Source organism: Sander vitreus, chromosome 1 (genome assembly GCF_031162955.1).
Source record: "Sander vitreus isolate 19-12246 chromosome 1, sanVit1, whole genome shotgun sequence".
Lineage (NCBI taxonomy): Eukaryota > Metazoa > Chordata > Actinopteri > Perciformes > Percidae > Sander > Sander vitreus.
The window spans coordinates 38,189,248-38,213,866 of NC_135855.1; the positions used below are offsets into that span (position 1 = coordinate 38,189,248).

General features: G+C 40.6%; 2 protein-coding genes across 4 annotated transcripts in view; one reads left to right on the forward strand and one right to left on the reverse strand.

The window, feature by feature from the left end:
- LOC144520825 (D(4) dopamine receptor-like) overlaps positions 1–1,904 on the forward strand; it is a 14,061-nt gene extending 12,157 nt beyond the window's left edge. Inside the window, exon 4 of the mRNA XM_078254887.1 lies at positions 1,235–1,904. Within this exon, the coding sequence (XP_078111013.1) occupies positions 1,235–1,305 (71 nt within the window). The 3' untranslated portion in view covers positions 1,306–1,904. The remainder of the gene's footprint in view (positions 1–1,234) is intronic.
- sirt3 (sirtuin 3) overlaps positions 1–24,599 on the reverse strand; it is a 26,402-nt gene extending 1,803 nt beyond the window's left edge. Inside the window, exons 1-8 of one of the 3 annotated variants that reach the window (XM_078254865.1) lie at positions 23,907–24,599; positions 23,788–23,836; positions 22,952–23,134; positions 22,016–22,248; positions 21,829–21,929; positions 20,971–21,132; positions 18,058–18,267; positions 17,266–17,313 (exon numbers count right to left, since the gene is read on the reverse strand). In XM_078254865.1, coding sequence (XP_078110991.1) covers positions 17,290–17,313; positions 18,058–18,267; positions 20,971–21,132; positions 21,829–21,929; positions 22,016–22,248; positions 22,952–23,134; positions 23,788–23,836; positions 23,907–24,000 — 1,056 coding nt within the window. In that variant the 5' untranslated portion in view covers positions 24,001–24,599 and the 3' untranslated portion in view covers positions 17,266–17,289. Of the gene's footprint in view, positions 1–16,299; positions 17,314–18,057; positions 18,268–20,970; positions 21,133–21,828; positions 21,930–22,015; positions 22,249–22,951; positions 23,135–23,787; positions 23,837–23,906 lie in introns of those variants that run through there. The other 2 variants (XM_078254856.1, XM_078254874.1) reach the window with 2 other exon arrangements.
- Positions 24,600–24,619: the final 20 nt, after the last annotated feature.

A 24,619-nucleotide genomic window follows, 5' to 3' on the forward strand; every position in this document is an offset into this window, starting at 1 on the left:
TTAATGGGTTTGAGACCCATCTGTTTTTTAATAAAAAGTGCTTCTGACTGGCTAGTAGTCCTTACCTAGGTACTGTCAGGGCACGCCCTCATACTCTGCTTCTGACTGGCTAGTAGTCCTTACCTAGCTACTGTCAGGGCACGCCCTCATACTCTGCTTCTGACTGGGTAGTAGTCCTTACCTAGCTACTGTCAGGGCACGCCCTCATACTCTGCTTCTGACTGGCTAGTAGTCCTTACTTAGCTACTGAGCATGTGCGACTCCCAACAAAGATGGAACAGAAGTGAGATGTCTCACTCTGTAGCTAAAACAGAGAGCTCAACACACAGGGTGAAAAGAGGAGCTGCAGCAATGTGCAGTACAACAAAAATATGTTTTTTTGAAAATTAAACCATGTAAACTTATTCTGATATAACCTCTGAATACAATTATGAACCTGAAAATGAGCATAATATGAGCACTTTAAGTAAGGTAAGCTATCGAGATTAAACTTTTTACCGAAGCTCTCTGCGTCAAGAGCGGCCTCATCCAGACGGATAAAAGGGCTGTTATTCTTCACGCAGGGTTAAAGTCAGTCTGAATAGTGAAAAAAAGAATACTCTTTATTGTCACTATATATGTACAACGGAATTGGATGCAGTCCTATCAGTCCAAACATCAGCCAAAGTGCAAAATGGGTGAAACATAAATATAAAAGAAAAAGAGCAGGTCTGAACTGTTATTTCATCAGCTGTTTCTGGTTCCAGTGAGTGTAGTCGGGCGTCAGGCAGCTTGGGTGCCTTTTGTTCCTTGTTATTACTTACATAAATGGATTTCGGAGAGCCAAACAAACCAGTACAGTGTTTTTTTCTTTTTAGTTTCTCTTTAATATTTGTGGTATTATCTTAAATGTACCATTCAGCAACAACTAACCCAAACATGTAATAAAAGATTTTCAGATGAAATTGTTCTTTCCGGTGCTGTCAAGGGCCACTGTGCCTTTTCATTAAGGCCATTTGTGTATTTCAGTTATCAGTTTACTCAGTGAAGCAGGAAATAGAAGTACAATTGTTCGTGACAGTAGGTGAGGTTCAATTTGGTAATTACTGGCCTGTTTAAAAGTGGCACTGCAGCAGCTGTGTGTGGAGCCCATTAGTCAAACAGGATCAGACGATGAATTGTAGACAATTTTCACAATTTCCAAACATAACAGCATCTGTTCTCCGTGAATTTTGATTTTCTTTCACTTTTACAGATTCTAAGAAATGTCTGCCTGCTGCTTTGGAAGATAAAAATGGACTTTGGACTCTTAATCAAAACAGTTAATCAGCTTTTGCACTTTGTCTTTACAATTGTATTAATTAGTGTTGCAGCTCAGGTACTGTAGGTGTGAGGCTGCCGTTGTTCATGCTGGTTCACTGTGAGTGACGGTATCAACGCATCACTTCTGACTCGCGGTCTATCAACAAGCAGCGCCATTATAGCTTAAAGCCCTCAATCCAATTATGCAACACATGCTGTCCCAGTCACATCTCTACTATACACAGACAGGCTGAAATCCGCTCCGATTTGTTCACGGTTTGGACCAATGACCTACCAGAGATGAATCACTTTTATTCTGTAAATGCTTTCCCAAAGGTACCTTTTTTTTGGTACTTTAACTCTATAATTACGAAACAGTTATTTCAGTTGTAAACATTATTGTCAAACCTATTTATCCTATGTACTTAGAACATTGTTATTTTATTAATTAAACAAAATCCTCCTCCTCCCAAACCTGTCCCTACAACCTATTAAATTGAATAATTATTCATTTCTTACTCACTGTAACTTTTATTCTTGTATTTGTATATTCTTTTTTAGCCTGTTTTATTTTCATGACCGTTTGTAATTGCTCTTTAATGTTTCATGTAAAGCACTTTGAACTGCCTTGTTGCTGAAAGCTGCTGTAGAAATAAAGTTGCCTTGCCTTACAACCTCAGCCTGTCAGTCATTAACCAGGGCACAGAGACCACTGTTGTGCCTGCCTAGGAAGTGTAACGCCAACAGCACCGCGACCGCTTTCGGCTCTCCATTAATATCATATCGCAGCAAACGCTGTCTGCGTGAAGTTTTGAAAAACTGTAACCACACTTGAAACCACTTTATCGGCATCTCCGTGACTCACTGTGACTTCAACAAAACTGCAGAGCCGACGTAGTTTGCACCGTCCGCAGCTATGCGTGTGTGCGAGTGTGTGTGTTTGTGTCAGAGCTCCGCTCTCTGTCAATTTTCAGAGAGAAGCTTGAGCTTACACGCTCTCAGGTACTGACATTTCAACGTTTAACGTGTAAAAAAAGGGGGCAAATTTACTGGTCGCATGTGTGCGACAGGATGTAAAATTCCGTCGCACACTCTCAAATTTTGGTCGCAAAATGCAACCATTTGGTCACAGTGTGGAGCCCTGGATACAATTTCCTTCTGCTGCAAACTGCAGTGCTCAGCAGATTCTTTTTAGCCATTAGTTTATTGACGTATGGCAGCACCTAGTGGTATAAGACCATAAACCATTCACACTCATTCATGTCAACAATAAAGAGTTTCAACATGTAGGGCAAAGCCTCGACTGCAGAGCACAAGCTGATTAGTGTCCATTGAATATTTAAGTGTTTGGCATGGCTGGCCGAGTGGCTCTATATCCATGGTATTGCAAGGACGGTTTAATTCTTGCATGCTTTTTTCACAAATCGCACCCTGTAGTCGCCTATAGTGTGAAAAGATTGTGTATACAAAATATCAGACCCTTAGACAGGACTAATATATAATAAAGATTGACACTACATATTTCAACATACTCTACTAAAACTCATCAACGCTCTCTGGTGGACAAACTAAGTAATATAACTGCGTAATCTATATATACACACACACACACACACACACACACACACACACACACACACACACGTACGTGATATATGCCCCCTCTGAGTCGACCGATTAGTCAACTAATTGGTCGTTTTGGTCTTAGTCGACTAAGATTTCTTTAGTCGATTAGACACTGTTTTTTGCTTTTTCATGCTGAATGATTTATTTCCAAGACACTTATGAGCACATCTCTGGTAGAAACAAAATATAAAGTGGTTATTTTGCCTGTTTCTTTGTGGAGAAACTCAGATTTACAGATCTGTCAATAAAATCATCTACTCGATTAGTCGGCAAAATCATATGAGGACAGCCATAATAAAATATAGGCCAGTAATATCTGCCATGCTAATTTAGTAGCATACTAAAAAAAACTGCCAGGTAAAAAATCAAGTGATTGTTAGAGTTTCTGTCATGCTTTGGTGGCTTAAATACTGTGACAGAACTTTATACACAGAACAGACATGAATTCTCATATATATATATATATAAAAAAACAGTCTTATCAGAGCTGGCATGAATGCATATCATGAATAGGTAGTGATGCATGATCCCGTTCTTCTGACAGCACAGATGTGTCATATTATGCAAAGTCCTCCAATCTTCTGGAAAGAGGGACAGAAATCTCATCCATCAACACAAAGCTAATAAATCGCCCGGATCCGTTTTATCACCAACATGCGATGCCACCTGAGACAAATGGCCTAGGATTGACTCAGTAACACAGCTATTTATAGTCCTCGCCGACCAAAGAAACTAAGCTTGTTAAAGTTGCGTTATCATTTGAACAGACGGACCTCTGGTTTTAGTTTGAGGAGCAGGTGTGAATCATGTTTTTACACTCTCTTCTCTCAATCAGCCAACGAGAGAAAAAAATCCTTTGAATCACCGTGTATCCTTTCTGAAATGAAACTTTTCTTGTGATGGAGAAGTGGGAAAAAAAAAGTCCAGAAGTCCCAAATTTATCAAACACCCTCAAGCAGTAATGTCTCGAGTTAAAATTATGAGACGGCAGGGTCGTTACATTTCTACTTTGTCTCTAATGAACTCGGTGTGGTCGTGAATCATTTAGAGTCACTCCGTCAAGTCACAGTGAAACGGATCATCCTTATTTGACGCATTTCCCCTTGAATCTGGATCTTCAAAAAGCATGGAAAAGAAGAAATTAATGAGAGCAGTAACAAGGAGAGAGGGACTTATTTTTTTAGATGAGACCGGTGGAGGGATGGGGTTGTTAAAATATAGAGTTACACCATTAGGTCATCCATTAAAGTTATATTCACAAGTTCAGCTTGACACTTCTTTTCCATAGTCTGGGATAGTAAACCACTCCAAATTACGTGCTTGAAAATAGAGTTTTGTACCTGTAATATTGGTTTTGGAAAGTTTTCCATTTGAGTTTGTACCTGCAAACTTTGGAAGTCTGCTTTTTTTGGGTTTGAACATTTAGGTTTGTGCCTTTTTGTTAAATTGTACATTCAATTTGAATGTCTGCAAGCTTCCACCTTCTGTCCATCTTTGATCTTGTTTGTTCTTGGGTTTGATATAGATTTATTATACATTACATGCTGAAGTGTTCGGGTCATTTTACCTGCTTCTGTAAAGCTATAATCTCATCTCTAACTGTCTGACTGACGTTGATTAGTCATAAGTGAAATGTCTGCCCTCTCTCCTGTGCGAATCCTCCGTTTTCTTTAAACCAGACATCTTCAATAGAGGCTCCAGGACCCCCATGGGGTCCTCAAAGTTACTGCAGGAGGGCCACCAAATTATTAAGAAATAATAATGTTAATTGTCAAGAAAATAAAAATATCTTAACACATGAATCCAACATAAAATTAGCAAATATAAATCAGCCTATTTGTAAAGAAAACATTGAGGATAGGCTTACTTGCCTATAAAGTAATCACTAAGGTAGCCATTCCTGGGATAAATTCACTGTGCCACATGAATGTTTAACATTAAGGGCCCTATCTTGCACCCAGCGCAAAACGTGTCTCTGCTAGTTTAAAGTGCTCATATTATGCTCATTTTCAGGTTCATAACTGTATTTAGAGGTTGTACCAAAATCGGTTTACATGGTTTAATTTCCAAAAACACCATATTTCTGTTGTACTGCACATTGCTGCAGCTCCTCTTTTCACCCTGTGTTGAGCTCTGTTTTAGCTACAGAGTGAGACATCTCACTATTGCTATCTTGAGGCAGCGGAAAGTGATCGCGCCATTGACCAACAAAAATCTGGTTTAAAGTCAATAGCGCAGCATTTTATTGTTATTTAACAGCACATTAGTAAAATGCACCTAGGCTCGTGCACAGCACGCACACACTAGGCTTGTTACACACACAGGGACACGCAGCAGCACACAAACATGCAGAAGATTAAAAATACAAATATTGCGCACGAGCAGATCATATAATACTATTTCATATTGTAATATTTGTGAAAGGAGTCGCATACACCGATAAGTAGTTTACTTAAGTAGTGGGATTGCTCTGTTGCCGACGGAAAATCAGCCGGATTTCACTCATTTAGGCTGGATATCCATTGCCTTGGGCTTTCTTTGTGTTTGCATTCTAAACTCCGGTGGATTTATGAGGACTATGGTTAAAAGGAACACGCCGACTTATTGGGACTTTAGCTTATTCAACGTAACCCCCAGAGTAAGACAAGTCGATACATACCCTTCTCGTGTCCGTGCGTGTTGTAACGCTGTCTGACGGTTCCACCGGTAGCCTAGCCTAGCACAAAACCTGCAGGTAACTGGTTCCAACTAGCCTACTGCTCTGAATAAGTGACAAAATAACGGCAACATGTTCCTATTTACATGTTGTGATTTGTAGAGTCACAGCGTGTACAAAAAAACTACGTAACATGAGACACAGCCATCTTCTATCTGTAAACAAACTGGGATCTATATTCTCAGAAAGGCGAAGCTCTGCTACTTCTGCTACTTGGGCGGAGTGATTTGCTTTGAAGCAAGCCTTTCTGAGAATATAGTTCCTGGTTTGTTTACGGTCAGAAGATGGCTGTGTCTCATGTTACGTTGTTTTTTGTACACGCTGTGACTCTACAAATCACAACTTGGAAATGGGAACATAACTCCGAGATTCCTTACGTGGTGCTGGAGGCTAGGGCAACAAGTAGCTATATCTTTAGATAATGAGCTTCGAAAGATTTTGAGGCCAAGTACAATAACTTCAGTGTGACTGAGTTAAACATCAGGAAATTGTAGGTCATCCAGGTCCATGTCCTTAATGCACGCTTGAAGTTTCTTTTGGCTTGTTCGAGAGGTATAATTGGGTATCATCTGCATAACAGTGAACATTTATGGAGTGTTTCCTAATAATATTGCCTAAAGAAATCATATTTAAAGGTGAATAGAATTGGTCCAAGCACTGAGCCTTGTGGGACACCATGGCTAACTTTAGTGTGCCTGGAGGATTCATCGTTAACATGAACTGAGATCAATCTGATGAATAGGACTTAAACCAGCTTAGTGCGGTTCCTTTAATGCCAATTAAATGTTGCACTCTCTATAATAGGATGCGATGGTCATTAGTGTCGAATGCAGCACTAAGATCTAAAAAGACAAGTCAGGAGACAAGTCCTTTGCAACAAGTCCAACTTATTAGCGACTACTAATAAAGACATATTAATCATATCTAATAAAATGTTAACCACGGGTAAATCTTCTTTAAGTAGCCTAGTTGGGATAGGGTCTAATAGACAGGTAGATAGCTTAGCTAAAGAAATCTTTAAAGTTAGTTGGTGAAGGTTTGATAGGAGAAAAGAAGTCTAAATGTATATCAGGTCTTACAGCTGTTTCTAGGGTTCCTGCGTTTGAAGATAAATCGGTACAGATTGAGGGCAGGAAGTGATGAATTTTATCTCTTAGGGTTAATTCTATCATTAAAGAAGCTCATAAAGTCGTCACTACTGAGAGCTATAGGAATAGATTGCTCAATAGAGCTGTGACTCTGTCAGCCTGGCTACACCACTGAAAAGAAACCTGAGGCTGTTCTTATTTTCTTCCATTAATGATGAGTAATAGGCTGCTCTGGCATTTCGGAGAGCCTGCCTATACGTTTTACTGTCTTGTCAGACTAAGAGAGATTCTTCCATATTGGTGAACACCATTTGCTTTCAAGTTTTTGCAAGTTTTGCTTTAAGGTTTGGGAGTTAAACTATGGAGCTAACTCCCTTAGTCTTATCTTCTTTTTTAGAGGAGCAACAGAGTCAAGTGTTGTCCGCAGTGAGCCTGCAGTGTCTACAAGATGATCAATTTGGGAGGGACTAAAGCTAACATAAGATTAGACTATATTGTCCCGAAGGAAATTTGACTTGTACACATACAGTATCTGCTGTATCTGCTGTTTAGGAAATACAAGGAGTAGGAGTCCTCTGTTATATTGGGGTATGGCATTGAATTAAATGTCATTATATTCACTTTCTTAAATTTAGCTACAGCACTATCCGATAGACGCATAGAAACGTTCACCTTATGGCGTATAGTTGCAGTCGAGTAATAAGAATTCAAAAGTTATTAAGTACTGTACTTAAGTGCAATTTTGTGTACTGATACTTTATACTCCTACTCCACTGAAATGCTGAGGCAAATACTTTACTTTGCACTAAACTAAATTAATTTAATACCTTAGTTACAAGTTACTTTGCAGATTCAGATTAATAATATAAAATATATTATTATAAAAGGGGGACATTCACAAGCTTCCCAGCAGTATATGAAGTCATTAAAATTAATTAACAAATTTATATAATATATATTATTCTGAAATAGGCCATTCTGCATAATGAGGACTTGTACTTCTTGACACTTCAAGTATATTTTGAGGTTCATACCTTTGTACTTTTACCTAAGTACGATTTGGAATGCAGGACTTTTACTTGTAGTATTTCTACTTGTACATAATTATAAGATCTGAGTACTTAAATAAAGGTTTCATGTGATACACAATTTAGTACTCAAAGCTAAATACGTAGAAAGTTTGGAACACAACAAACTATAGAAATATAAGATTATTTATTCCATTATTGATTACATTTACGCTTTTGATAACACATACAAAAATTGCTTTCAGTTTGAGTTTGTTTCCCGTAGATTTTGGTTGAAAATGCACCAAATCAGTTTAAGAAAATTGAAGAAAAAAAACGTTAAGCTGTTTTTTTACAAACCGATCCTTCTCTACATGCAACTAAAATGAAAAATAACTAAATAAATGATGTTAACATGTCTGAACTTAGTTGGGGTGACATTTACCAAACACCTTCGATGGCCACAACACCTGATTTAAAGGACACAAAAAATTACCGTGCCAACATTTTAATTGCTTTGAACCTTCTGACATTTCACATGGTTGATTTTTGTAATTTCACTGATCCTGCCAGCCAAAACAAGAATGATTGGTACTAATTGGTGAGAGAATAACAACCCCCAGATGGCTATTGTCACATTTCTGTGACATATTGGGAAACTTGTCGGATGAATATAAAATGTGAGCATGACCCAAGACGCTGCATGCAGAAGTCAATCCGTCACTTTGTGTTAAAAGCAACGTCTGGGTTTGAAGTTATGATATAAGATGAGACTTGAAGCAAAGTTGGCCCTTTGGTGTGACATCCTGTTGTGTTCTTTAACCCTCCCAACAAAGCACACGTAGACTTTATATTTCACAATTACTGTTGTCCGTCAGATCATTTATAGATTTCTTGCGGTTGGACTTTTCCAACCGCACTTGAAGGCAGCTTGACTTCACAGGAGCGAGAAAAAGAAAAGAGATGAGCGAGACATAGCGAGTGTTTTGTTGTTGGAGGAAACATTCAGCTATTACACAAATTCCCGGGCAGTTCAGTGTTTGTGTTTTGTTTTTTACCCTCATAGTGTTTTAAAACTTTCTTGTGGCAGAGATAGAGGCAGTGATGTTTCCTGTTTACTGTACGGGACTGTCACACCCCCTCAAACCATAGTTCAAAACATTCTGACAAGTCTGATATCCAGTTACATGATTGGCCAGCGCAGCGTGACGTGGGGTTGCGTTTCTCCAAAAGTTGAGTTGTTAATTTTCGCCGCAGGCCCGCTGCGTTTTTTTGAGTGCCCCCGCCGCAGTCTAAATGCACTAACCCCATTCACAATCAATGGAAAGACCTGCGCGTTTGCCGGACCGTTGGACGGCCGACGCAGGTACTGGGAATGCAGCCTAACTCTAAACTTTCATGTTTTCATGCAGGTTGCTTCCTGTTCTGCTGGACTCCGTTCTTCGTGGTGCACACGACTCGAGCTGTGTGTCTGACGTGCGACATCCCTCCCGGTCTGATGAGCACCGTCACCTGGCTGGGCTACGTCAACAGTGCTCTCAACCCCATCATCTACACCATCTTCAACACCGAGTTCAAGAAATTCTTCAAGAAATGTTTCAGCAGCTGCTGTCGGATTTCCATCCACAGACGCTAAAGGAAAGAAACTGGAAGGTTTCCGGTTTGGCCAGTCAGCTCAACTCTGGTCTGCCATGCTGGATGTGGATGCTTAAAATTGATGGTATCTGACCGACAGGAAAAATACGCTTTAACAGTTACTAGTGATATATATCACATTTCTGGGCCCATTTTGTCATTTGGGGATGTACTTTTCTTGATCCTCAGGGATTACTGCCCCAACAAAATGATGTTGGAAAGTAAAGCTGCAGAAAACAGCTAAACAGACTCAAACTCTCCTGTCTGAGAGGAGCTTTTCCCCACTTTCAGTTTGTCTGTACAGCATGTCTTTACTCTATATCAGCCTTGGTTGTAGTTGGTCTGCCAGTCCCAGTGAACAACGTGGGATTTGTACTGCGCCTGGTCTGCCCGAAAGGATTAATCGGGACAAAAATGTCCCCAGGACGCAGAAAGACTGAATAAGCTTCAACAGACCAGAATGTCATACAGTTGGAAGCAGCTTCATGACAAAATAAATCTCTAAAAAAGGACTAGTTTGATATTCTGGGAATTACGTTTATTCGCCTTCTTGCTGTGAGTTGGATGATACCACTCTCACGTCTGTACGCTAAATATGAAGCTAAAGTTAGCAGCTGGTTACGACAATTTGTAGTTTTACAAAGAGTTATGATGTTGGGCTATTTCTTGTCCCGGGGGAGTAACTTCCTGGCAACCTGCGGACACTGCATGCTAGCTTTTTCCCTCCGTTTCTAGTCTTTCTGCTAAGCTAAGCAAACCGGCTCCAGGCTGTACGAAAGTGGTATCGTTCTTTTCATCCAACCCTCGGCAAGAAAGCCAAAAAGAGGACTTCCCCAAAACGTTGAACTATTTATTTAAAGCATTTGTTTCCAAACGGGGGTATGTGTACCTCCAGGGGCGGAAAAAGACTCATATAAGAGTGCGGGTGTGGGGGGTATGAAGTTGGAGGTTGAAAGACTGAAGGGGTACAGGAGAGACTGTAAAGCAACACAACGTTCACATCAGTCCTTCCGGCACTGTCAAAAGTTAAATAAGACATTAAAGTTCTTGTTCAACGAGTGACGGGCAAAGAGGCTGGTGGCAGGGAAGTACGAACAAAACGCTTCATCAACTAAATATCTGCCCGGAATCTGAAGCGTGTTATCAAGCTGTATGAGTGGAGTTTTTAACCTTAAGAGGAGCAGCAGGATCTGCTACATCCAGTCGACTGACACTCCCCCGTCATGGATCACTGACTCTTCTATGAACTGTGTGGGAATCAGTAAAACGGTTTAGAATGTGCAACATGGCACAGTTTAAAAACCAGCTCCCCATGGCTGTTTAAAGTGATTTTGACATATGTACAGATAAAAAAAAAAAAACATTCATACAGTATTAAGTAGCAATATGCCTTAAACTTCACAGGACGTTCTGGCTGTCTGTCGTGATAGAAGTCAAACTCTCAACATACTGAGGAGCTAATGAGATCCCTAAAAAGTCCTTTTTAACTTGTCAAGAACATATTTCCATTCCGGTTTCATATTTAAACCCCTGTGTTTGTGTCTTTCTCTGCTTTTTACCTGAACAATAGCCTCTTTCCGACCAAGTAGTTACAGGAACGTAGTTATAGGAACAGTCCACTTCTAAACAGTTCTACTAACTACTCTCCCCCAAAACAGTTTTTTTCCATTTGCATTCACACGGCCAAGTGGCCATAGGAACTGACCTTTTGTTATTAAAACACAGCCATCTAACCACCACTATAGCCGCTTTCCGACCGGAGGGATTTTTGCAGTTCCTAGAACGTAACGTTCCTTTTTTTCTCGTGTTCCGACTGGACCAATTTGGAGATTATTAAGTTCCTCTGGCCACAGTTCTTGTAACTCTTTCAGCTCCTACTTCAGGGCAGGGTCTTTTCCCTTTTCTGCATAGTGGTGGTTAGATGGCTGTGTTATAATAACAAAAGGTCAGTTCCTATGGCCACTTGGCCAGTGTGAATGCAAATGGTAAAACCGGTTTTGGGGGAAGAGTAGTTAGTAGAACTGTTTAGAAGTGGACTGTTCCTATAACTACGTTCCTGTAACTACTACTAACTACTTGGAAAGAGGCTTATGCGGAAAAGGGAAAAGACCCTGCCCTGAAGTAGGAGCTGAAAGAGTTACAGGAACTGTGGCCAGAGGAACTTAATAATCCCCAAATTGGTCCAGTCGGAAAAGGGTTCTAGGAACGTTATGTTCTAGGAACTGCAAAAATCCCTAATTTTACAGTGATTTTGACTATCTTGACTTCTCACAGCGAGACACGCGATCAGGCACACGGAGAGAGAGACCAACGGACGGACACAGAGTGTCTCTCTCACTCACACACTCACACAGCCACATATAGGCTACAGTTACCACAGTTTTCCCCACTCATCCTGTCTCTTTCTATCGGGGAGAGAGAGAAGGATCGCTTTGTGACCGGCGCGTAAAAATACGCGTCCAGTGTAAAGGGCCAGGCGCACGATCAGGCACTTATTTACGCTACGCGACACTTACGCAGACGGTGTGTTCCCAGTGTCATTCTAGTGCTGAGAGGATGACACATTTATCAAAAATGATATAATAAAATACCACAAGGGAGGATAAAAGGGTAAACATCTTTTACCTGACAATGTGAATCATTCGCCTCTGCTACCCTGAAAAGAATAAAGATTACCAAATTATTCCACACTTTTCTCAATCAAAGTATCAAATGCCAAGTTTCATGCAACTTGTTTTAATGAGAATGTGGTTCTAACAAAAACTGGTTTCCTTCTTTTAAGGACGCACGCCAATTGTTGTGGAATAACGGCAAAGTTTCACGACTAAAAAGCAAGTGATATGTTATTAAAACGGAATAATTTGGTATCTAGTAATAACGAGAAGGCTATGTCCTTATAACATGAAATATCCTGTGAAGTATCTTGTTATAAAAACGAGAAAGTGATCATATATATTTTGTGCCAAGGTGGCAGTAATACGTTCGTTACACTAATTGCCAGCTTTGAATTCATCATACATCATTTCCTGCCAAAACTATTATTTCTGCTACTTAATATACTCAATGTGATACCTTCTCGGATTGATTATTAGAGTAAGTCTCATCACATAATACAGTACATCTATAAAAGCAGCAACACTGTAAAGGAAGTCATTTTATTTTTTACTGAGTGATGAATATCAGATCAAATTAGCTTTGTAAAATGTGTCGAATGAAACGTTGACGTTGCTATAATAGAAAACTTAAGTGAAGCATTTCCAGATTGTGTCTTGGTAACGTTGCACATTAGAGTCATTGTCCTCGTGTCAAGTTTCAAAGAAGAAAAAAAAGTTGTGTTGAAACTGAAAGTATTCTCGACTGCAGGATGGTATTGTCCTTTTAAGTCATTACTGCCTGTCACCACAGTATGTATGTTTGGTTACTGACTGTGCCTATTGTATGCCATATCCACGTTTTATGTGGAAACCTTTCTAATAAAGTGTGTCATCTTTCTAAATGTTCCAGTGGCCTTTGGCTGAAATCGTATCTGCTCAGTTTGAGGTCGATGTGGTCGAACTCCCTCATCTTTTAATGTGAGATAACTTCCTGTGCCAGAACATCTCGTGCGAGGCAAACAGAACTTTCATTGAAAACAATGACTGAGCCACAGTTGGATGCCAATTTTAAAATCCCATTTATGCATGCATGGACTGTGAGACAATGGGCCCCTGGGCGCAAGCGTGTGAAAGGCCTCCTACCACTTCTACAAGACACCGAGACACAAAACGTGACGTGGCCACTTTGTTTGTAGTTGTTGTGTGTCCCTTTGTGTTCACTGCGCGTCTCTTTCCGGTCTTGTTGCATCTCTTCATGATCTCATTATGTCTCTCTGTAGTCACTTTGTCTCTTTCTGGTCATTTTGAGTCTCTTTATAGTCACTTTGTGTCTTTATAGTTACTTTGTGTATTTATATAGTCACTTTGTGTCTCTTTGTAGTCGTTTTACGTCTTTCTGGTTGTTTTGTGTCTCTTGCAGGTAGTTGGAGAACATGAATGTCTGAAAAAAAAATCTCATGACAATCCATCCAATAGTTATCGAGACATTCCACTAAAAACCACAAATGGGAAGCTCATGGTGGCGCTAGATGAAAAGTTCATCCTCTGGGCAACAGGAATGTTTATTCAAAATGTCAATGTCAATCCAGCAGTTGTAATAGTTATTTTAGTCTGGACCAAAGTGGTGGACTGACTGACAACATCACTATTACTAGAGCCGTGGCGCTACAGTGACTACACCTAAACATTTGGAGGGTCAAAAGTATACGTTATTATCCCAGAGTTGGGAAATTTGTTTGGTCAAAGTGCAGCACATTTAAAACACAGGCATATACAGTAAGTAGGTACCCCCCCCCCACACACACACACACACACACACACACACATAACATTTAGGAATACATAGTTAAGTATGAACACAACTCAGCCTTCCCCCACTTACACTTCAATCAATCAATCAATCGCTGCTTTGACCAGTGGATCTCACTGTCAACCCAGTTCAACCTGGAGGCACCTTTATAAAACAAAACCAGAAAAGAAGATGAAAAAGTAAAACAGTGAACTCTACAGACTAGATGTTAACATCATTAAAAATCCTACGATTGACAGTAAAGCAGTGGGAGGGATTTTAAGTACTTGTGAGCCTTGAAGAAGCGCACAGATCCCTGTGTGAAAAGTTTCTCCCAGTAGATGATATCATGCACTGATAACTTTTTCATGTTACAGAGACGACGTCAGCAGCAGCAACAGCAGCAGCAGGACCAGGCGGGGGAAGGAGAGGTGAAAATTGGAGCGAGGTGTGAGAGCTGGGTTTAAAAACTGAAGCAGGTGATGAATGTGATAAAATCTGTGATTATCCGCACGACTGCAAAACCCAGAGGCATGTTAAACCCAACTGGAGAAACTCCAAGTGATGTCAGCTCACACGAAATTACTGAGTGAGAGTAATGGTGAGAGTAAAAGACAATCTTGGGAAAGCTAGCGTGACAGAAATAGGCAATGCATGGCCCTAATGATGCTGGGTTTGATCCTATTTGAGAAATAACGTTTACGTGAAACATGAGAAACCTGGGTAATAATATCCCTGTATGGCTTCTGATCGTCAGCATCAGTGCGGGTTTGTCTTTGAATTTTTCCACATCCAGCAAATCTGTCATTTCGGTGTCAGTCACCTTAACAGTTGAGAATGAACCCAGTTTGATTTTTGGATTCAGCTAAACTTCTCCATCTAATCTTATAGTAGTGGTAATAGAAACTTGTTTCCTGTGCATTTAAGTCAGATTTCGGCTTTTATTTTAGCACGTAGATCATCAGTACATCATTTAGCGTCACAATCGTTTTGTTTTACTGATTAACTTTGACATAACTTGTGACTCTGAGTCACAGAATGATCAGAAACCTGGATCGAGTTGCACCAGCTATTTATTTGCGCGTGAAGTCCCTCTTGAATTCTTAGCAACAAGTAGCTTAAAGTTGTGATTTATTAAATCAGGTTGCCCCATTAAAACTTAAAAAGTCTCCGCTATTATAGACTAGACTGTGTAAATCGGTGTCCAACCAAAAGCAATCAGCTATGCAAACAGGAAGTAACTGTAGTATCACAAGCTGTTGGAGGACTGTTTTTAGGATGCCAAACAATATCTTAAACTTACCAGCCAATCCTTCATAAATGTAGATACAAGTCTGCCTTAATTAAGTATAGAAACATGGAGAAATATGTCTGAGTTTGCAATACTTAATGCAGTTTGAAGTGAGAGGAAATCTCTAATTATGTCAACCTAACTGATGTCATTTGGTGATTTAGATTTAAGTTGTAGTGGTAACACTTTACTTGAAGGTATCTACATAAGAGTGTCATGACACTGTCATGACACATGAACCCTAACTCTAACCATAACTTGTGACAAAAACCGAATGACACTTACTAAAAGAAGCGTTATGTCATAAACGTTTATGACTGTTTATTATGTTTATGACACGTTCATGACAGTGTCACGTCACTCTTATGTAGATACCTTCAAGTAAAGTGTAACCATTTTAGTTCCACTGACACATGTTAAGTTGCTCTGATTCAGTTTTAATAAAGACGTATTATGAATGAGAGATTTACTTTTTATTTTCTCTAAAACACCCTTAAAGCTATAGTGTGTAGTTTCTGTCGCCCCCATGACACACACACACACACACACACACACACACACACACACACACACACACACACACACTTAAAATAACATGATGGACTCTTCAGAAGAGGTCATCATCTTCACTCGAGTTTCTGCGCGGGAAAGTCCCCGGACGCTTTAACTTTTTAAGTGTTAAACACTTTAAGGTAAAGCTTTAACTTCAGTTTAGTTTCAAGTATCATTATAAAAACAACCATCTATTGTTCAAACAGGAATCTTTGTCACACTAAAAGGTCCGCTGGCTCCCTCTGCTGGTTAAAATACCAACAAATCCCACAAGTATTGTGTGTATCAAAGCCTGAAGCCTTCATCTTCTTCCTCTGTGACGTATTGAAAACAGTGAGAAGAATCAGTGAGCCACACTGTTGCACTGGATGACATGCTCCTTCATCACCATAAACAAACACACACACACACACACACACAGTCCTGCTGCCACAAATACTCACTAGAGCACCAATTGTAGATTAATCCGACGCTGAAAATAGTCCCCAACAAATGCACTATTTCCTCCTGTTTGTTGGATCAAAACTACATTGACCAGCTATCTTAGGAAACTACTGAATCTCTTGTAACTATTATATATTAACTAACTACTATTTGTAAGCTGTTTTTAAAGATTTACTCTTGTGAAATGTCCACTGACATTCAGCATAAACCTCAGTCCTTATGATTTTTCTGCATTTGAGAGTCGGTCCTGAAAAACTTAAAAAGGATGAAATAATATTTCTTTTTTTCCTGTATTTTACTTACTTACTAAAAAAAAAAAAATAAGTTTTGACTAATTCCACTAAAGCAGTCATTTTTACATCATTGTGATTAAATGATTTCATACAAACAAAGGCCATCATCAAGGTTGTTGTTGCATTTCTTACGCAAGGTTTTGACACAAAAGATGGAGGCTAATAACCAAAATATAATACTGCACATGGTCAATCAGCTGCACAATATATTCTATTGTACATATAAGGGCTGGGAGTCGCCAGAGGCCCCACGGAACGGTATTATCACGATACATTTTTGCAATTGTCTGCGACTATATTGCAATTTATCACCTTTTTTCCAACTTCAAATGATGTCGCCAAAGAAAACCTGTCAACATCTGATTTATCTAAAATGATACATTTCTTTTGTTTGTTCATCTCACTTATAATAAAAGCTTGACACTTGGTGTCTGTGTATCGATGCCGTATTGCCACGGAAAATACTGCGATACTATGCAGTATCGATTCTTTCCCCCACCCCTGGTACATCTGCACCTCATTAGATTTCTTGGCCACATCATCCCTGTGTGATCCCTGCATTTTACTGATATTTGACTGAGAAACATTTCTGCATTTCCATTGTAGCAGTTCCTTATTTGTCAGTCTATGAGTTCCCATCGATATAGTCTCACTTTGCCAGGCCATCCACACACTGCGGAACAGAGGAGGGTCTGGCTAGTCCACACAGTATTCCGGGATGGGAGAAAAACGTGCTCTGGTTTATTGGCATTTCTTTGAACCAATCACAATCATCTCGGGCGGCGCAAAGAGCAATCCCGGAGGTGGAACGTCATGGATATAGACTACCATTGACATAACCAAAGGTCCAAGTATCACTCATAGGTATCACCACATGAACCCCAGTAAAAAGTCTGGATTTAGTCTTGCAGTGTTGGCGTTTTCAAACAGTGAGTGAATGAAGTCAAACCTCCAGCTTGATGTGGTGAAATCGTCACTCTTCTGTCTTTGTTGCAGCCTGTAGATAAAAGTACACACAATAACATCAGTGAGGGTCTCAGCGTGGCTCCGGCTGCTGTTTGTGGAAATAACTGATATAGTACTGCAAGAATATATCACCAAAATACCGCTGTGCTTTGCATGTAGTCACACCATTTCTGTTTTTACTTTTGAGAGGACTCACGACACTGCACTAAGATACAAGACGGCCAAAAACATCAAAATGTTGTTAAAGAGAGGTTCTGTGTGGCCGGGTTAGCTCAGTTGGTAGAGCAGGCGCACATATGTAGAGGTTTACTCCTCGACGCAGCGGCCACGGGTTCGACTCCGACCTGTGGCCCTTTGCTGCAGGTCATTCCCCCTCTCTCGCTCCCCTTTCACGTCTTCATCTGTCGTGTGGAATTAAAGGCCTAAAATCCCCCCAAAAATAATCTTAAATAAAAGAGAGGTTCTGCATAATCATACCTTTGGTCTTTAAAGCTGCACTAATTGATTGAACATTTTATATTAACTATGGAATATTTATGTGTAATGTGAAATGTGTCACAGAGATTTATTACCTAACTCTGCAGTTCCCTTACGCTTTTAAGTTTCCTTCAGCTCATGTTTTGTTTGTTTCAGCGGCTTCAACCTTACTTCACTGGCTTGCGATACATGCATGGACCCGAGTACAGCGCCAGAGAAAATGTAACGGCCCAAAAGGCTCATGGGAACTCTGACGTAGAAGAATTATTATACATGTGAGCTTGTAACCCACACTCACTTTCTCAGCACCGGCCACCATCAGAGCGTTCAGCTCCCGAGTCCAGCCGAGGGCATCCACCAGGGCTTGCACACCACCGACCACGTCACCCAGCTGCACGGTGTCATGACGACGGCGGCGCCAGGCAAACGGACCCACCAAGTCCCTGTTGATGAGCAGACGGGGAACAGAGCTGCGCACAGCTCCCGCCAGACTGGCGAAGGGCTCCACCTGCAGAGCAAAGAGTCAAACAGCAGCTTTTAACGTTGAATTCCTGTTGTCAGGTGCTACACGAATACACTTACCTTTTTTTTTTTTTTTAAAGACTTTTTGGATGTTTTGATTTTATAAGAGAGTTTATAGTGGAGATGCAGACAGAAATCAGACAGACAAAGAGAATGTAAGACGTGCAACACAGGCCAAGGATTAAACCAGGGATTGTGTGGTGCAGGTCTTGAGTCCAGCAATAACCAACAACGTCAGTGCGTTTTCAGAAAGGTTCAAGATTTTGCACATAGTACAGAGAGTCAGTTTTCATGTTTAAAACCTGTTATCTCTCATCCCAACATATAGGCCTGTAACAATTATTACATAAAGTCTAACTGTCAATTTTTTTTTTACATAAATCGCGGTTTCTTCGTTTAAATACAATTAATTGCCAACATTAGCTAAGGTCTTAAGTAGAGATGCCCCGATTACAATTTTCTAGGCCGATACCGATTTCATTTTTTCTAACCTCTTTACAGCACACACAAATATTTACTTTTCTTTAATAGAACATTTTGCACAGAACATAGAACATTTTTTGAACAGATGATGGATCACTATAAAATACAACTATATAAATTACTCCTGGTGTGGGAAATTCACACACATCTAAAGTGCAACGTTAGAACCATTTCCTTCTTTTCACGTCAGATATCCAACTAAAAAAATGGGATTTTGGTTTTTGGTGTCGTCCCTGCACGCCCTACTTTCTCCTTGCAGGTGTTGCATATTGCAAACTTGTTATCTTCTGCACACACGCTGAAGAATTTCCAAACAGCTGACATGTTGCAGGTTAATTCACGAGGTTCCCTACGTTTGCGAGAATAGCGCGGACACGCGCTTCACACCGCGAGCGGGTACGCACGACACACGGCGGAGAAGTTGAGAGAAAGGAAAAAGAGACTGTGCTGTCGCGTCCGTGTGTGCGTGCGTCCTTGAAAACTGTAACACGTATAACTTATGTTGTCAGTTAATTGTAGCGTTGACCGGCATGAAATCGGCATATGTCAGACTGACCTGCCGGTCGCCGGTCATGGCCGAGCACGTGAAAATCAGTCAATTCCAGTCACCGGCCGGTCTATCGGTGCATCTCTAGTCTTAAGGCGTATGACTGGGAATTGTTTAGGGATCGACTGATATGGATTTTGTAGTGTCGATGCCGATACCAATACGGGCTGCCGATTTTCTTGAGCCAATACTGCTTCTGCTCCCTCAATTTACATCATAAAAATGTAAACCCTGCCACACTGGATTTGTTTTTGGAATCTGCTCTGCCATTTCTTTAAAACTAATAAACAAAAACACAGATCAGTGTCACTTCTGCAATCATCTTACATTCATATCACCCAAATTATGTGTGCAGTGTGCATCATATGGATGGGTGCACTGCATATGGTTAACTGTCCAAGGGTAAAAGGCTTTCATCAACATCTACAACACAGCCTTGATGACATATTATAAGGTAGATATAATCAGGTCATCACAAAAGGTCCTTTGTCAACACATTTAAATAATTTAAGAAAACAATAAACCTGAAAAGTAGCCATTGAAATAAAGTGCTTGATTTGTAATTTAAGACTGCCATCACTCTGCTAGTGGGGGATGGGCAGTGCATGGTCTGCACGTGATCTGCAGCGTCTCCAGCAACACAGAGCTGCCTGTGGACGCCTGTCTGTAAATAAGGAAAAAGTCAGGGAAAAAACTATCAGCGAACGCAGCAGCCGTGTATCGTGTAAAAACGCAAATATCAGCCGGCCGATAAAATCGGTCTATCATTAGAATTGTTGATGTTGTTTAGATATGCCCAATTGTAATTATGTAAGTGATTATTGGTCGGACTATATATTTTTATCCATCCATCTTCGTCCGCTTACCCGGTATCGGGTCGCGGGGGCAGCAGCTCCAGCAGGGGACCCCAAACTTCCCTTTCCCGAGCCACATTAACCAGCTCCGACTGGGGGATCCCGAGGCGTTCCCAGGCCAGGTTAGAGATATAATCCCTCCACCTAGTCCTGGGTCTTCCCCGAGGCCTCCTCCCAGCTGGATGTGCCTGGAACACCTCCCTAGGGAGGCGCCCAGGGGGCATCCTTACCAGATGCCAAAACCATCTCAACTGGCTCCTTTCGACACGAAGGAGCAGCGGCTCTACTCCGAGCTCCTCACGGATAACTGAGCTTCTCACCCTATCTCTAAGGGAGACGCCAGCCACCCTCCTGAGGAAACCCATTTTGGCCGCTTGTACCCTGGATCTTTATTATTATTTAAATTGTTAGTTGTTGGAACTTGACCCGATACACGTTCATAGCAACAGAAATGACAAGGGGGGATGCATGCTAAACGTTTTATGATAATGTAGAGGCGTGGTTTACTTCATAGGCTGTGTATTTGAGTTATTACATTATCTGGGTCACATAACAGTGATATAACCAAAAGATTGATTCTGGTATTCATTCAAAACTTTCATTTGTTAAAAAAAATGAATAAATTAATTAATATTTTTGAATTTTACTGAACGAGACAATTATATTGTTAACCACAATTAGTTCTGAGACAATTAATTGTACAGCAACATTTGGAATTGTTACAGCTCGACCAACATGTTGGTTCAGCTGGAAAAACATCACACTAAAATGGGGCATGACGTGGTTTAAAGCCGGTGGCGCTCACCTCCAGTGAAGTTCCCATGACGATCAGGAGATCAGCCAGAGGGAAGTCTGTGAGGTACTTGAAGAAGTGACGTGGAAGCTCCTCCCCGAAAAACACGATGTCAGGCTTTACCACGCCTTTACACGTGGGACACTTTGGGACCGTTCCTGCCATCACATCTGACTGATGAAACAAGATGGAAAATGAATATTAATATTATAACAAATATATCACCAGAGTCTAAAGTGATATCTTACATTTGCTCATTTCATCTGGCTCTTAATGTACAATGTATAAAAATGAAGGAAAACAAGAAAATATACTGATTTGCCAAGTTGTAGACACCACATGTTTGTGATTTATTTTCCAACAACATGATAAACTGTATTTTAAATATTCTGGTAAATGTGTAGAGTTAGTGTTTGGGTTATGAGGCTTGTAAACTTAATGGCTAAGAAATAAGGACTAGGTATGGTGACTGAGAGCTGTGTGTGTGTGTGTGTGTGTGTGTGTGTGTGTGTGTGTGTGTGTGTGTGTGTGTGGGTTTGTGTGTCAAACTGTGTTGGTGTGTGTTTGTGTGTCAAAAATGTGAAAGATATATATGGATGAGTGGGAATGAATGGTATATGTGGAATGTGGATAAATGGTCTATGTGGATGAGTGGAAGCATGGAAGCATGGAGAGTGTATGGTTGGGGAGGTGTAGAAGTATAAGTGTAAGTAAGAGTATGAGCATGCATGAGTGTGGTTTAAGATCCTGTGGAGTAGAGGAATACTGTTACTAGCAGGAGTTGTGCTCTGATTGGAGTATGAAATTACACAGTATGCTGGTATATGTATTACTTCTTGATGGAAATAATAAAAATAAGTTATGACTCACTCGTAGCTCCTCTCCCTCGTATTTCCTCCGGCAGACTGTGCAGGTGGCGGTGGCAAATGTACCGTGAGCCTCCACCAACATCTCAGGAGGAATCCCTGCAACTTGGTACACAAGTAAACAAGCACGATGGCTTACAATGACTCAACGATGTGTAGTGACTTCTAGAAGCAAAGATATGAATACATACGTCTTTCCAGGCCGTCGATGTTCTGCGTGTACATCCTGAGGAGCTGACTCTTCTCGTGAAGCAGCCGTACAAAATAGTGCGTCAGGTTGGGCTGATAATTCCCCGGATACAGCTCTTTGGCCAGGGCGAAGAAGGGATTTGGGTTTTGATGGAAAAAGCTGATCTCGAATATCGCCTCGGCGTACGGCAGGTCGTACTGCTGCAGGTTGTCATAGAGACCGCTGCCTGGAGACCTGACAGGGAATAATCTACTGAATACACCCGATAGTTACAGGTTTACAGAAACACTAGAATACATATCTAGTAGGGGATGGATTCACATATGTATCGTGACATTTTTTGCGACGGATTTTAAAATTCTTTACCCCAGAAACAATATTTTTTACCAATGATTCACCTAAATATTTTTTCGCTTATGCGGTTCCGCCGACAGCGACTACGTCATATCCGTTAGCAAAACAGACCGAAAGCAGAAAATCTATATTATGTTCTTCTTGACAAATTAAATAAATGTCAGACTGACTGAATGACATGTGACGTGCATTCTTTTTAGAAAACGATTAGTTTTTAGAAATGTCTCATGATATATTGTCTCTAGAAGTTTATTATTCAACTTTTGTTTAAGTTAAAGAAGGAAAAGAAAATCGCAATACTTCTAGAACCGCAATAAATGAAAATTGCAATGCCAAATCAAATCTGCACCCATTTATAATGTTTTTTTAAGGATCCCCATGAGTCATCACTGTCGTGAAGACTATTCTTCCTGAGGTCCAACACAAGACAAACCCAAACAAATATTATAAAGCACCATACATATTGTTATATCAGAACAATGGAGACATCCGGAATTTTATAAAGCAAAAAGCCATGTATCGTGAAAGAATCGAACCGGTACAAAAGCATACCGTTCCAGCACTAATATCTAACCTCTTTTACCTGAAATCTGGGATGCCACTAGGTGTGCTGATCCCAGCTCCGGCCATCACCACCACCCTCTTGTACCGCTGCTCTCTGATGCTCTTGGCGATGTCCTCCAGGGTCTGCTGCTCCTTGGCTTCACCGCCGCCACCACGGGAGAAAAACCCTTGAGTGCCATTCCACCGGGGAGAGTTTGTTTGTCTGCGAAGAAGAAAAACAAAGATGTAGAGCTGCAACAATTAACCCATTAGTTGTCAACTATTAAATTAATCGCCAACTATTTTGATAACCGATTAATCAGTTTTGTTTTCACTGGACAGGAAGGGGATTAAAAAAAAACTGAAAAACAACTAAAGCCGTCAGCTAAATGTGGAGTAAAAAGTAAAGAGTAGTAGATAGATAGATAGATAGATAGATAGATACTGTGTGAGGTGGTGGTGGCAGTATTATAGTTTGTATAAGTGTAACGTTACATTAAAAAAAAAGTACGGTACTTGAGTATGAGTGAGTGAGTGAGTGAGTGAGTGTGTGTTGTTGTTGTTTAACTATATTCGTGGGGTCCAAAAACCAGGAGTCCAGTATACTTGTGGGGTCCGGACAGCTTTGTGGGGTCAAAATGCTGGACCCCACAAGTTTAACGGACTGTTTCGAGGGTTAAGACTTGGTTGTAGGATTAGGGTTAGAATGAGGTTCTGGTTAGGGTGAGGGTAAGGGTTAAGGTTAGGCATTTAGTTGTGATGGTTAAGGTTAGGGTAAGGGGCTAGGGAATACATTATGTCAATGACGGGTCCCCACAAAGATAGTGCCACAAACCTGTGTGTGTGTGTGTGTGTGTGTGTGTGTGTGTGTAATACCTGCACAGGGCTGCAGCTTTACCTGAACACAAACTCCTTTGACCCAAACCTATAAAAAGCATGAGTCACAATTATCAATCATATAACACAGTTCATCATGTGGTTGTCTGTGTACTAACCGTATGCAGAGAGCGTCCTGCTTGTTCTCGAGCACAGACACAAACAACAAAGTCTGACAGGTGAAATTAATGAGGAGCTCGCTAAAGAAGCCATAACACAGCTGCAACTAAACTACTCCTACTGACTGAAGCAGACACCTAAACAGGGACACGCGCTGTTAACACATTTTATTCACCTAAAATCAGATACAATTTAATATGACTAGATGCCTGCATGTTTGTTGTCGTCCTTGGACCTCCGTATAACGCGATGAGACGACCCGTAACATAAAATAACCATAAGCGACTTTTTCCCCAAGGATAGTCAAGGCATGTCGCCGCTACTCTGCCTCTGATAGGATTACCCTAACCAATCACACGTCTTTGCCTAAACCTAACCAACCCAGCAAGAGCAGCCAGCGAGTCATAGCCAATCAGATGGATAGTAGGGCGGGTCGTGCCTTTGTCATCCTAGAAAACAAAACTACATTACAAAACCGTAATGTACGATATATATATAGCCTAGCTAACTTTAGCTAATGCACACAAAACAGCTCGGTGGTCAGCTACCAAGCTCGGTTACCTAGTAATTTGTTGAATTAGCCACCGTTTAATAATGAAAAACAATATTAAACAAACAAAAAAAGTGTAAATCGGTCAAGAAATCAACTTTGTCAAAAAGAAGAGGGGTATATCCCTTTTACCGTAAAAACCATAGAAACGCCTCCTCCCTT